Source organism: Ptychodera flava, chromosome 12 (genome assembly GCF_041260155.1).
Source record: "Ptychodera flava strain L36383 chromosome 12, AS_Pfla_20210202, whole genome shotgun sequence".
NCBI lineage: Eukaryota > Metazoa > Hemichordata > Enteropneusta > Ptychoderidae > Ptychodera > Ptychodera flava.
Genome location: NC_091939.1, coordinates 30,475,762 through 30,491,298, shown reverse-complemented (window position 1 = coordinate 30,491,298; position 15,537 = coordinate 30,475,762). Strand labels below are relative to the sequence as shown.

Genomic DNA, 15,537 nt, shown 5'->3' with positions numbered 1-15,537 from the left:
CTGGTATGTGCAATGATTTCTTCTGTTAATTGATGTACAATATATCATACCAGTATAATGATAGCGCAAATACAGCAATCTGATTGGTCGAGACAGGAAAAGAACTGCAGTGCCCTATAATAGTTGCGATATAGCATAACTGGCAGCACGCATGAGCTCTTGGCTAGAGCAAAATTCCTTTTTTGACATTCCATGCCAGAATTTCAATAATTACTGTTATGATGTAATAGCAATGAACCACCCAGCAATGGTATACCGCCCGATCTTGACCTGTTCGGATCATATATGCACTCGAAATCACTCGTGCATATATGTTGCAAACTGGTCAAAAGCTTGTAGTATACCGTCACTGGGTATATGGTTTATTGCTTAAATAAACCCTTGATGTTTTGATAACATAAAAAGACACTGATGTGCAGAAATATGTCTGCAGGCCTTTGATTGAATACTGAAGTTTGTTTGGACCAACTATTGTGAATTTGACTTTGTCACAGCTTGCATATCTACAGTGTTTTTATTCTCTGATAGTCTCACTTGTCCAACGTGATGTAGCCTGCAGTATTCTTTATGTATCTTTATTTTTGAAGATGGAAACACATATACAAGTTTGAATGGTACATTATAGATAACCACTCAAGCAAACAGGAAAGAATGTTCTGTGAGCACGTAAAGACCTGTATTTATGTAGAGAATTATGAATACTTCAATGGTTTGTCCACACATAAAAGCCGAGAGAGCATTAACACCCATGCTGTACAGTGGAACCAAAATAAATAATAACAAAGCGAAACACAACATTCAGTTTCTAGACTATCACATTCAGCATAGCAACTTGTTCATTCCTGTAGTGAAATTTGCACCAGGTTTGAAAACTTTTCCAGTCAAAGCTGGCCTTGGGTGATAAGCAAGGTTACAAGGAAGGAATATAATATTTTGGCACTCAAATTTCCAACAAGACTTATATACATTCTTGGTTATGGCTAAGTGGCAATAATGAAAAACTGCAACTTTGTGTTGTGTTATTGAGCCTATTGGCGCCTTTCTTAAAATTCCTTGTTTGCCGTCTTCAAATTGTCCTCAAAACTACCCTCCGACCAGGTATAAAAACAAACATAAAAAGTCAAACACGATGTAAATACATACACTAATTTTCTAATCCATTTCTTGGGCTTGGTAAAGAATTTTTATTTGACACCTTAAACACTGTTTTTCTTCATTTTGCATGAAAAACCATCCACCCGTGGACGGCAAACATAGAATTATAAAAGGCACCAAGTGTGTGTAAGTTCTGAGGGCAAAGGTAGAAAGGCCACTTTTTTCCTCAATATATTGCATATTGGAAAAGAAAAAACTTCTAGAATGAATAAAGTAAAAATAACAAAAAAACAACTCTTGCACAATAACAGCTAAATAAGATAAAAATCACAGAAAATGAAAAATGAACTTTTGATCATGCTAGGTCAGATGCAGGGACCCCACACAGAATAACAAACAAGCAGATAAACAGACAAACAACATACAAAAGAAAAGAAATAAAAAAACATTTGAAGGAGATGACAAATACATAAATAAAACAAATCAACACAACAAACAAACATTGATGGAAAGTATCTGGCAAATATGAGCAGTAGAGCAAATAAAAAGATGAGATTTCAGATCAAAGAACACAATAATTTTGCAGTGGCCCTCTTCTCCTGGGACATCAGAAAAAAAAGAACCATTCCAGATCAGGACGATCGCATCTATTGATTAGAAGTCTATTATATAGATAACTTATTTAAGCCGGTCTGTTCGTTAATCTTTGTGTGTGCTATGTGTATTAAACTTTTGTCTATGATCCTTCAACATCCATACATTTCATAGATTATATTTTTATTGGTTGTTTTGGGGGGAGGGGTCAGATTTTGGCTTTTCTTTAAGGATAACTTTTGTTGTATCTTATGATTAAGATGTCATGAGTGCTACAATTCAATACAGGTTGAATATTATTATTATTATATGGCTGTCACTTTTAACAGTCCTACCATAATTTTTTCTTGGAACAGTTGGTTTTGGTATGTCATTTTGTAATTTGGTATATCATTTCCATAAATAAAATCTTTCGAGGAAAAAAAAAGGTTAGGTGACACTTTTTGTCTAAGCGATCAAGGGAATGTCCAAGCATTCATCCGTCATTTTTCGCAAAACTATAGCCAGTGTACTACGTGCAATTTTGAGTCGTCCCAGCCTCTCGACTTGTAAAGTGCCCTGCACAGTGCCTGTGAGCGCCCTCTACGTCAGACACAACTCTCAATGGCGACTTCCATACATAAAGTCGTGACTGGCTTAGGAAATTTCCGTTTGGCTCAGCTGATCATTCGTGTATATACCCTTTAGGTCAACGTAGTCAAGATCTTGTTAGTGGCATTATCACTATTTACCCAAAACCGGTTTCGATATCTCAAGGTTAGTAGAACTGGTGCGAACTTCCTTGTGAAGCCTTACGCTTTACGATTTTTGTGTCTTTCATTTTTCAATCACAATGTGGTTTATCAACCCGTACACATGTACAGTGCACATGTACAGATATTTGACGTCTGTTCACTGAATCACACGTGTTGTCGTTGTAATATGTACAGAACTGGACAGTGTATATGATTATGATCTCTAACTGTTCGCGTGAACCACGGCCGTGCATGAACATGGAGACTGTCTCCATACCTCCATAGCCGTGGATGTAACCTCGATGGTAGAGCCCACCGTTACTCGTGCTCGGGTTAAGGTCATGAACTACTCCGGTAGGTTCCATGGTTAGGTATACGCTCAATAACTTCTTGACACGGATTTTTTTCTGTGTCACAGGGGTTGTGCAGCATAAATCTAATCACGCGAGACTAGGGCGATTGTCCGGCTTTGGCTACGCCACCTCTGAAGGCAGCGTTATCAAGCTGGACACACTCGCCATACTGGTAGGGCTAGGTTACCATACTACACCGTCTATTTGCTGACTTCCCTGAACTATAGATAATATGGTATTATATAAGTCACTTGATAAATGACATTCACTGAGGTCTTTAAATAATCTTCAATCATCACATAATTCATAACATATGGGTCAATAGAAAATTTTCATTTTTATTTGGCTGAGAGTCAAACTGCATGTCACATCCTATGGAAAGGCATCATGTTCTCTTGATGTCACTTTAATTATACTGAACCTCAGCTGTACAACTATACGGGCAGAAGAGTTCAGCTCTGTAACTTGAGCAATCAACATCTCATCGACGTCATAAACTTACCTTCATCGCTGCTGACAGTGCAGTGATGAGTAACTGATAAACGTCATGTGTGAATGAGCTTGACGTCATGTTAAGGTTGATTGGCAACAGTGAAGAAATGAAATAATTTCATGCAGAAAGCCCATAATATTTATTCATTCATTCATTCTTGACACTGTTTCCACCAATTCCTATAAAATTAACTTTAGCTAGCAATTATGAAATCATTGTGAGAAATATGAATACAGCGCAAACCAAGCTGTATGGCAAAATAATCTCCATTTTCCATCGAAACTGTACTTTACAAAGTGATAAAGGAAAATTACTTACATAGCTTTGCATTGGCAATTATGACCTAACAATAGAAAAAAAGGTGGGCATACTGAATAATTCCCAAAGCACCAATTATTGAAAGATACTGAAATCAATGTCACACTAAACACTGAAAATTAGTTCTTTTTGTTAGTCAGTCCTTAAAATGAAGCCCAAAAAGTACCTTTCTCAAAAAATCAATCATCCAAACACAGCATGTAGCAAAACTATTTTTTTTCAACTAACAAAATGGGAGTTGTCAATTGAAATCAACTTATATAAAAATGCTTATCAAAGTGTGACCATAGAACATTTTTCAAACATCAGCGACAAACGTTCAACTTAGATTTTAACAACTGAAATATGGCTTCTGCGAATGTGTGCATCAGCGCCTGAATTTAATCAACCAAATCCATCATCAGGAATTGAAAAAGTGACGTTTTCAAAGACAACATGGCTTAATAATGAGAATCCAAAACATCTTTTATGCAAGTAAAATACCAAAAGACAGAACTAATGGGACTTCCAAACTATTTTCACATGACATATAATACAAAATTCTTAGTTATATTTTTTATGTATTCATTTTTTATATGCACTTTGAAAAAAAATCAGCATTGCTACACAATATAATGTAAGCTTTTTATTTACAAGCAAGCAATAAAAAGACATTTGTATTTTTAATTATAAATAATCAGAAGCCTACTCATCTTGGTCATACAACTTGTTATTTCATTGTATATTTGTTTGTCCATTCATGTCTTCACAGTACATGCTGTACAGATGTGCACGTGATCTAGTTAACCAGAAACTTAGAAGACAGTACACGCAATTTTCAAGAGTCCTACCTCTGCCACTTTCCCAAACAATTCATCTCAAGTCAAGAATTTGCGGTGCAATAAATACCATGGCAACCCTGGATGAGACAAAAGACATTTGGAAGAAAAGCGATGCAGTGTGTTTTGATGTGGACAGTACTGTTGTCATCGATGAGGGTATTGATGAGTTAGCTGCATACCTCAACAAAGGCAAAGAAGTGGCTGCTTGGTACGTACCTTTAACCTGTAAGGCCTATATTGTATATTATGGCCAAAACAAGGGACTATGTGCCCAAGGGTAGGTGACCATTTGCCCTATTTTAGGAGGGCAAATGGTCTCCTGCTCCATGGGTACATAATCCATTGTTATGGCTATAATGTTTTTATTACATGCCTCTCTTACATAATTTTCACTCCAAATGTTTGGGTTTATTTGCAAATGACAATCATATGCGTTATTTCCATGTTAGACAAAAATCCGTTAAAAAAATACAACAATTTTTTATCGCTGCATGGCACCTTGATAAATGTTAATCAATATTATGGGGTTTATCAATTTTTCATGCATAATTTTCAAAAAACAAGATTACCATCGTAAAACATATAATTTGAACATTTTTACATCCCAAAGTTGTCAAGTTGAAGATAGTTCCAGTTCACTTTCAGTCAAGTGATGACCATGCTACCTATAACATCATCGATGAGTTACCATTGAATCCTATGGAGCACACAGTGTTCGATATATGAGGCATGTAATAATATCTGTTTACAAAACTATGAAAGTGAAGTTTGGTCCAACCATAGCGAGATGAATTCAAGCAAGTTCACTGAATTTTAAATTACGTTCTGTATCAGTTATTCATCAGTCCCTTTCTGGCAAGCTCTGCACCTTTAAGTGATTTCAGATTCAGAAATTTTTATTACCTCCTGTAGAGAATCTTCCTGTCCTTCCTATTGCAAAAATAAGTGACAGATATTACTAATTACTTGTAAAACCATTCAGAGTAAATCTGACTCAGGTTTGTATTTAAAAAAAAACGACTTCCACAGGACTGTCAAAGCAATGGATGGCACCATTTCATACAGGGAAACACTGCGGGCAAGACTTGAAATCATACAACCTTCTAGACAGAGTATAGAGACATTTGTTAAGGAACATCCGCCAAGATTTACCAAGGGTGTCCAGTAAGTACTGCATCAGTCAAATTATTTTTCCACTGAGAAAATGATAAGGTAAAGATATTTTGTGTCACTGCCGGATCTTTTTATTGTGTAGTTCTGTTGAGATGCAGAGTAAAATGGATGAAGGAATGGTACTGAAATATGGAGAAAAACGTGTCCTTGGTGAAAGCCAGTTTTAATGTGCAACTGACTCATGTTGGTTTATTTTGGCTTTAGTGTAGGTTTGATTCAGGGAATTTTCAAGAAATTCTGATTTCCAACCAAAGAATTAAAAATCTTACTAGTTGGAAAAGGTAATGATTGAGAATTAGTGAATGAATTATCAACTACTATATTGCTGCCATCCAAAATAGTTTCTGTCCAAACCTGTCTTGTGTTTCATTGATAGACTACGTTTGCTTGAAAGGCTCTATTGATCATCTCAATTGATACTTTTAAAGTATTCAGTCATGTTATGCATTGTTATGCAAATATATTTGTCAATAAATGCAATATATGCACAGCCATGTCAACATTAAGAAGTTGATTATTCTTCGGACATCCTGTATCTTACTTCTATTCAAACTGACAAAACATGACAAAGGACTTTTTCCAGTATTTCCTGTCAATTATTCATAACTATGGGTTGCAGTATATTTACAGGAAACATTATTTTTGTTAGGGCATATACAAAAATCTTTTTCCCATTTTTGCCATTTTTGTAATGGCACCTGTTTGGAAACAATGAGCCCTTTGTACTATACATTAAATACAGGTAGACGTAAGTATAGAAAGGTTTGATTAATACTTAACAAGACATGAATTGTTTTCATAAAAACCGAATTAAGTACACATGTACCCATTTCAACAGGGTGAGTTTGCGGTTTCTGTAAATTGCTAATACCATAAATTATTGTTATAAACTTCTCCTGTATCGCGCCAGTATCTAAAACTGCCAGCAACAAATTATTTGTAATTCTCTGTCAAAATTTCCACTGATGAGCAATAGAAAGGTGAAATTTTTACAGCTGCATTTTTATGAAAGTAAGATTTGAAAATTGCCTGTTAGTACCGGTAATGTTGTATGGTGCATATTGGTTGCTCCAAAGCTGTCATTCATTAACCATTATCCTGCTTAGCTAAGTCAGTCATATTCCATATTATCCAGATACAATACCTGGCCAAGTACAGTGGCACATACTGTCCCATATTTAGGTAGATTTCAGTGTTTTTGATAACGTTTGGGAAGAGAGGTATAAAGTAATTCAGGAACCCGGGTTACATATCTGTGGTTCCCAGATGTTGGCAGAGGAACCTCAAGGACACAACTGGAGAACCCATGTAAAATTTACCTTGAGTGCTGCCTGTAACCAAAAAAAACCACTGGATTGTTTTAGGGATACTCAAACTGCCTACCTTAGTGCAAGTAGATTACATTCTTGTTTATGTGACATGCCAAGTTGATGAAAGTAGTATAGGTATTGTTGATTACCGTATTACTTTTTGTGACGAAGCAGAATGACAGGCGATGGAGTTCAGCAGGTAAAAGCTGCAATGCACAGTGATCCTGTCTCCCAAGTCATTGTCATTTCTGTGGTTTGTCTATGGAGCCTGGTAGAAAGAGGATTTAACTGCTGCATCACTCATAAAATCTCATTATTAACACATTCATATTTACCATTTTCTACAGAGAACTTATCAAAGCTTTGCACGCCAGAGACTGCCATGTTTACCTTATATCTGGAGGTCTGCGGAGTATCATTGAACCAATGGCCAAGATACTGGACATACCCAATGAAAGAATATATTGTAACAGATTGAAATTCTATTTCAATGGTGAGTTACATTGAAATTTAATTAAAGGAACAACAGCTGTAACATTTGATAATATTTTTCATTGATTCTGTTATTTTCTTCCACTGCTTCACCCTAAGTATGTTCAAATACAAAGTAATAGCCTTGCTCACACAATGCATTTTGTACAATATGGGACGTTATTATTGACAAACAAATTCTAGTCTGGACTAACACTTCGTCACCAGCAACAACAGTGGGCTTGGCACAAGTACAGGCCATAATGACAGATTGACAAATAGGCATTTTGATATGATTTCGAGAAGCAGAGCAGAGAGACTTAAATTGACAAGCAAAATAAAATTGATGGAAAATACAATGTACGTCAAACATTACAGGAAGTCCCTCTATAATATGATGTCAGCAAAAACTGCACCACTGTCTGTAATGTGTCAGCTTCATTTATTCCATAGATTTAAGGTGGCTGGCACATAACACAGCGTATTTTGCTCAAAATCACTTTTTTGGCAAAGATTCATTCAATCTTCATTATTTTGTTTACCCAAGGTTAAAATATTGGTTTTGGTTCAACTTTTTCGCATTACAAGCAGTCATAAGTTAGGCAAGAAAGAAATGTAAATTTATGCAAATTTATGCAAATCCAAATGGAAGAATGTATTATAATAATTCCCGACAAAAACTATTGGGTGTGTCCTAAGAATATGCAGGGTAGGATTCACCCAGTTGTGATGATGCGTGTTCACTGTAACATGAGTACATATCACTTTCAAAGTACCTTTAACTATGACATTATCCTCTGAGCCCCAGTTGTAACCAAACTAACTTTATCACTCTCTCTCTCTCTCTCTCTCTCTCTCTCGCCTTGTTTCAGGAAAGTATGCTGGTTTTGATGAGGATCAGCCCACTTCTAGAGAGGGAGGGAAGCCTGAAGTTGTCAGATCCCTGAAGAAGCAATGTGGATACAAAAATCTTGTAATGATAGGAGACGGTGCTACAGATCTTGAAGCATGGCCCCCTGCAGTAAGTAGTAGAAGTGGTCCAAATTAGTATCTGCCTTGCGCCAATGTTTCAGAGAATACTCTGAAACTTTATGCTACCAACTATCTTCTCTTCATGTTTTTCATGTCTCCCATCAGTGGGTCTTTTCACCATGTGCTGTTCGTAACACCAGGCTCCTAGGTTGTCTGGAATGCATTGTAAGACATGAAGCGTTTTCACTAATTAAATCAAAGAGACACTAAATCAGAATTTGTTAGTCTCCTCCAAAAAATATAGTTGATTGATGGACTTTCCATTGTAGTTATCATGGAAATAAAATCGGAAGTTTGTTAAATTTATGACATGGTACCTGTTCCTTTGCAAAGAGAATGCTGAAAATCCATAGTTTACATTAAATGAAAACAGTGACTATCATGGGAGTATCCAGGCCTCCGTGGAGTCTATTTTTTTCTTTAACCTTTTGAGTGCTGTAAATTTTCCCACCAAAATTTTAGTGCAAAGTTTTACAAATTTTTTATGAATTTTTTTGGAATTTTTTCAACAAGTTTGGACCAAATGGACATCTCATTTTGGAAAATTCTGAAAAAATTTTTCTGACGTACATTTTATAAGGTGACAAAATTGATCTTGGCACTCATAGGGTTAATACTATTCTTGGTTTTCGTTGGCTTTTATTGCTTCTGTCCTCCACTTTCAGGATGCTTTCATTGGCTTTGGAGGAAACCAGGTCAGGCCAAAGGTCAAAGAGCAATCCAAGTGGTTTGTCAATGACTTCGCTGAACTGACTCAGGCACTGAAGGAAAATTGAAAAAGATATGACAGACTCATAGATTCAGCCACAGAATGCGCAGTAAATGAAAGACCAAACAAAGTGCGGAAACCCTTTCATCCAGTCATTACCAGAAAAGTTGATGGACCAGTAAAATCTGATCCATGGATATGGTAATCCAGTATTACAATACTGGAACTTAATACATTCCAAGTTAAACTCAACTTACGTTACCACATCCAATCATTAACAGAATCAAGTTGAAATAAATCAATATAATGATTATTTTTAGCATTAACATCCATGGAGTTCCTATTTTCTCATACAGATTCGATACATTTTGGTGCTTTATTCAGACTTTTTGGACAGCTGAACATTTCATTCATATTTCAGGTTTCCACTTTGAAAACGAGTTGAGATCAAACAAAATTAAGTTATGAGTGCAAGCGATAATCCTAAATTACACAGACTTATATAAACAACAGAAATATTTATTTGCATGACAGTGTTGTCAGCAGCTGAATCACAATGAATAAGTTCAGAAATATCTCAGGACAAGAAAATGAAAATGAGCATTGATTGATTGATTGATTGATTGATTGATTGATTGATTGATTGCCAATGTGTATTAGTGTGTAATTATTATGCTTGTAGGGGTAGCTAGTTTTAGATGAAACATAGAGGCGTGTAGTTTGTAAGAGAAATGAAATGGCAGATAGCGATGCCACTTTCATCCAAATGTGCTGCACTCTGAGTACAACGAATGTACTTTCTTAATTTGCAAAGTTTAAGCTTTTTTCAATTCAAGGCATTGAAAATTCTGTGTAAAAATCAACATACGCAGAAGATGAATTTCATAAACATCACTGCTACATCACTATAAGGTCAAGTTCTTCAAGATTACCTAAGTTTATGTGAATGTCATACCACGACATGTCAGTGAAAGCTATGTTTAGAAATTTTCAAAGGTCAGTAGCTGTAAATTTGGATAATTTTTCATTAATTTTACTTTGTATGTCAATTGCAAGTTCTCGTTCCACTTCCCAAAGCCTGTTGAAACGCCTACTACTTAGCTTATCAACACAGAGTTCTAGTCCAGACCAGAATTCACTTGTCAACAATATAAACACAGTTTACACATGTACAGGCTGAGTTGACAAGCTGGATACTGTGTATCTCAACATGCTTTAATGGAATGGAAAAAGAGACTAGTTAACATAGTGAAAAAAATCATCAAAAGTTACAGCTACTGTCCTCTTAGGGGGTCTTCAAATTGTCAAATGTGTTGAAATACGTTGTAAGAGAGATATAGTGTTTTACCGGTTTTAGATGTAACAACTTTGATATCATCAGATGAACATGACTTGAAAGGCTTAAAGTAAGACCGGTTTACGACAAATGAAAACAAAATGCTGAAATAGTTATACAAAGAACACATTGAGCTCATCTTCCTGAAACAGGCTGAAAGTGTTGCCAAAGAAGTTGCGTGTTCATTAAAGTTTCTCACAATGGAGAAGAGTTTACTACACTGTGTTGTGACTTTCAAAATGTTAAACTTAGACTTTAAACTAATGAAATTTGTGAAGATCATGCAAAATATCTGTCAGTGTTGAAAAAATGTTCAGTTAATTCAGTTTCAAAGTTATACACATGTATTTTGGTCAATGGAAATATAAAGGAAAGACAGTAGACATTAACCCTTCTGCTACCATATTTTAGTAAAATTGCTTGACCAAACACTGATACCAGTCATGCGTATAGGATCAAGGAAAATGGCTCTCAAAATGCATGAATTTTTTGCATTTAAAGGGACAAAGTCGGCCGTTTTTCATGAATTTTGTTCGATACGAGACACTATTTATATTGTTTGACATGATGAAAGATGCTGAATGAATGGGTGACCATGCATATATTCGACCCCAGTTTTAGACACGATACATGAAAACAAACGCAAGAAAGAATAAATGGTCATGACCATTTATTCTTTCTCACAATGGTTTCATTTCATTTGTCTAAAACCAGGGTCGAATATATGCATGGTCACCCATTTATTCAGTATCTTTCAACATGTCAAACAATAAATAGTGGCTTGTATCAAACAAAATTCATGAAAAATGGCCGACTTTGTCCCTTTGAGGTAGTCAAGAGGTTACAGGCATGGATTAGTCAAAGAGGTAGAAGAATGCAAATCCCAACATCTGATGTTTAACAAGATTTTGTTGATCAACCAGAAGTTTGCAATAAATGGCAATAAAGAGACTGAGTAAAATTTAGGTAGTGAGTGTATGTGTACATGTGTTGTTAAGTGTGGCTAGTTTTTATTGCAAGAATGGAATTTTATCATGCTTTGAGAAATATGTCTGATTGCAATACAAAGATGCCGATTTCATCACAGTTTCAAAGAAAACTCAAAACATTCCAAGGAAACAGTGAACTGATGTTAACCCTTTGCACCCTGACCCCCTGATGACCTATGACATCATGCAGACATTTTAGTCGGAGCCGGGTTCAAAGGGTGAAACAATTGGGTCCTTGGCTTATTTCAGTGAAACTGATACTGTTATGCTGCTATTATTCTGAATTATATTACCATGCCCTGCCCGTCGCATTTTGATTGGCCGAGCTGAACCACGTGACTGACCACAAATACACAGTAATGGTTTGTTTACATGCCCGTGAATATGAATAATAAGATTAACAACTCAAAGTATCGTAACTTTACAGCTCAAACGCAAATCATAATCAATCACAAAATAAAATGGAGCACTTGTAGGTCAAGTTGAGATACTTTTTTTCTGAAAATATCTCCGGATTTGCCAATTTTTTACAGCGCGCCTGACAGTGCGTCGCGTATTGCTCAGTTTCTTGGGCCCAGTTGTCGTTCGCTCCTGAAATTTTCGGAAATTTTGATGGTTTTCTTGGGTTCGCTGATAATATAATGGAAACAGACTCCGCTCCGACCATTAACGTTTATTTGTGGGCGCGGGCTCGAGGAAAGCCAAATTAACGGGCTCGGCAAGCCTCGCCCGTTAATTTTTGGCTTTCCTCTCGCCCTTGCCCACAAATAAACGTTAATGGTCAGCACGTCGCCCGTTATTTCTATATTACGTTGTACAGTAGTTTTGTCAATACTAGTGAATTTCTAGATGTAATCTTCCTGGATTATCACTGATAATATGTCTGACTACCCAGCATTGTGGCCCGATGTTTTCTACATCAGCAAATTCACTGCCATTGCCAAAACTATAAAATAGTAGTAATAATGTACCCCGTCCCAGCCCATAATAGACTCAAGCAAACTTTGAAATCCATAGAGCCTAATGTACTCACCTTGTACATTATGTGGTGTGAAGTTTGCTTGAGTCCATTATGGGCCGGGACTGAATACATTTTAGATTAAATAATCGACATCAGGCAAGGTAGACTGAAAGATCCATTGCTCGACGGCGCTCTCTATGCCCCCCCCCCCCTTCTCTACGCCCCCCCCCCTCACTGCATGGGCGTGACATAGACCTCAAAACTGCCAATAAATTTTGTGATGAAATCTGATTGGTCGCAACAAATGTCTTGCATCCCTGCATATATATGGTTTTGTAGGTTTTATTACTGAAAAGAAAATATTTGAATAGATCTTTTTTGTGTAGCTTTTCTGCCAACAAAACTTTTTTGACAAATTTTGTAAAGACACCTGCATGAGAATTCAGTTTGTACATGTGCAGGCTGAGTTTACAAGCTCAACACTGTGTATCTCAACATGCTAAATTAGGGAGTAGAACTAGAAACTAGTCGACGTTAAAAAACAAAAGTTGTGAAGAACTCGCAAAGTGTTAAAGCCACTGGGCCTTTAACAGTACACTGCAGCCATAAATGTAATGAAGACGGACAGGGAATGAACAAACAGATAACCATATCCACCGATTGCAGCAGTTTCAACGTCTTTTTAGAAGTAGAGTCAGAAGGAATCATTGTGCTTTACAAAATATGACAAACCACTGAGAAAAAACATATACCGTATATAGTTGCCGATCAGTTAATAGTCACAGATGCCTGTTTTGACTTGTACATGTCTTTATGCAAAGCAGAAATAATGGAATTGTTGTCACCAGTATTTATGTACATTACATCCAAATTAACACCTTGACTGAAATAGAAACCAAGCAGAAGTCAAATTCACTCAGTTCCATATCGAACAACATTTGCTTCAAGAAAAACTCTTGGTTGTAGGAAAACGTTGAAATGGGAGGCATCACCAGTGAGGGAAGCTATCTGCTCTCGTCTGACGATGGCGAGAAGTCAAGTTGTCGGTCTCTATTCCTTGGGGCAGCTTTTGCTGGTGTAAGTGGGTCTCTTTATGGAATTATCGGATTCATTTCAGCCATTTTGATAGCCAGCGGAATTTTCCCATACCAACAAATGTTTCTTATGTTCGGCGTCAGTACTGTCATATCAGTGACAGCAGTCCTATGGCAAAGGCAGAGAGTTATCTGGGGTGTCCGAACAACAATTGTAATGGTGGGTTTTGGATCAGCTCTTGGTTTCAGTTATGCTGCGTACTGCACAGCGTTACTGCATATACCCGTGGGAACTCTCACTGGCTTGAAGACAGCACTCTTCCCAGTTTGTAGCGTTATTGGCGGAGTGGTTTATCTGAAGGAGCCATTGAAGATTTCTGATGTAGTTGGAACAGGCCTAACCATCGTTGCCACATTGCTGTTTCTTCATCCGACATCCATCTTTGGTGATAACCGTCGGAAGACAACTCCGATTGAAGATGAGGCTGAGAGAAGCAAACGCGACCTGGTAATCGGTTATTCATTCTCACTCCTTTATGCTGCAATCTTGTCCGTGATTGTCATCACATCCAGTGCTGTCGATAAGGACGTTTCAAATCACACCAAAGCGTTCTACGGTAACACCATCAGCTGCCTTATCTCTGTGATATTCATGCTCTCCATGGAAACGCCTGTGTGGAGGATGAAGCAGAGTTTGGCAGGGATGCTGGTTGCTCTATGTATCAGCAACACAATCGCTGTTTCAGCATTGACAGCTAGTTCACAGCACGGTAGAGCGGCTTTAGTCTCGGTGATCTTGAATATGGACTTTCCAGTGGCCTATATTTTGCAATACATTTTCCTGGAAGAAAACCCACCAATTATACTTGAAGTTGTCGGTGGCTTGCTAATTTTAGTGTCTGCGTGTGTAATGACTCTCATGTCAGCCTGGGACAGTAAAAGAAACATGCAGAAAGGCGATGAACCAACAGACGGAGAGAGTCGTGCTGAAGTACAAGATTTCAATTAAGAAAGAAATTATGCAATACCCGTAAAACTATTTCACCAGCGTCTCATATGAGAATGCCTTGAAATGAAAGCCTGAGATTAAAACTAATTATCATAGGTGTAAGTGAATAGTTTAGTTAGATTTTGTGCAAATTACGGTTTCAAGTAGGAGGCATCCATTTACCAAAGGTAATGTTTTTTAAGTGTTAGCGTTCTCCTGGGAAAAAAATAACCATCCAAATCTACAATTTCGAACATGATGATGGCAATTTTTCATCTCTATAGATTACAAACTCACAAGTTTTGGCAAGCCACTGAGATTCAGTTTGGTCTTCTTGATCATTAAAAACATAAGAATTTTGGTATCTGCGTGTGAAAAACGGTGTGTTGAAACGTGGCCCAATGAGAAGCTTAGGCAACCCACATTTGAAGATCCCCTTGTTTTGTGATCAATACGTAAACCTCTCAGTGACACCCACTTGATTTCAGAACATCGGCATGGTCGTATGTTCCAGATTTCTTTGCAACTGCCGGGATTGTCATTCCATCAGCACTGGACAATCCACGCTGATAACTTTTCCATGTTCACATATCCGAGTTAAAACTAATCAGTGCATCTCGATCCATATTCTCCTAGGATGAGTGGAGGGAAACACTGTTTATAATCATTAGACATGTTTAACCTCATCTGCACATTGTACAACTTACTAGGATTTGCATGTGTGAATTGGTATTTAGAGGACATGAATTTGCTATCACCTGACAAATAAATTCTACTGACATTTGATGAAGACTGTAGTTCCAGTCAGTACTCTTCATGATTTTGTGCATATCCAGTCAACTCTATTTGACCGTATCAGTATCAATATTATATGTAGAGCAAAAAATAGATATAAAGGTAGCTATTCATATGCTTGAATCACACATTTAGCTATATATATTTTGCCTTGTTGGTGACAACATTAAACACGATAGGAACTAATTTGGGATAATTGGATTTTCATATTTTTCAAATTTCTCAAAAATGTTAGGTGTCGTATAGCTGAATGTTGCAATATTACAAATTACTCATAAAAACAAGTGTGTAACGTAAATGAGATTACTTAGGTAGATGAAATCGACATTAC

The 15,537-nt window shown here is 36.9% G+C and overlaps 2 protein-coding genes across 2 annotated transcripts; both read left to right on the top strand.

Moving 5' to 3' along the window:
• Positions 1-2,278: 2,278 nt before the first annotated feature.
• Positions 2,279-9,429, top strand: LOC139145600 (phosphoserine phosphatase-like). Its single transcript, XM_070716861.1, has 6 exons — positions 2,279-2,445; positions 4,339-4,616; positions 5,438-5,572; positions 7,239-7,384; positions 8,235-8,383; positions 9,060-9,429. The coding sequence occupies exons 2-6, from the start codon at positions 4,342-4,344 to the stop codon at positions 9,168-9,170; spliced, it is 816 nt and encodes a 271-aa protein (XP_070572962.1). The 5' UTR covers positions 2,279-2,445; positions 4,339-4,341; the 3' UTR covers positions 9,171-9,429.
• A 3,938-nt stretch (positions 9,430-13,367) lies between these two features.
• Positions 13,368-14,432, top strand: LOC139146274 (solute carrier family 35 member G2-like). The gene has a single exon (XM_070717680.1). The coding sequence runs from the start codon at positions 13,368-13,370 to the stop codon at positions 14,430-14,432; it is 1,065 nt and encodes a 354-aa protein (XP_070573781.1).
• Positions 14,433-15,537: the final 1,105 nt, after the last annotated feature.

Coding starts and splice junctions, on each gene's coding strand:
- LOC139145600 (XM_070716861.1), top strand. CDS start 4,342: ATGCTGTACAGATGTGCACGTGATCTAGTTAACCAGAAACTTAGAAGA. Junction 4,617..5,437: donor GGCAAAGAAGTGGCTGCTTG/GTACGTACCTTT, acceptor CGACTTCCACAG/GACTGTCAAAGCAATGGATG. Junction 5,573..7,238: donor AGATTTACCAAGGGTGTCCA/GTAAGTACTGCA, acceptor CATTTTCTACAG/AGAACTTATCAAAGCTTTGC.
- LOC139146274 (XM_070717680.1), top strand. CDS start 13,368: ATGGGAGGCATCACCAGTGAGGGAAGCTATCTGCTCTCGTCTGACGAT.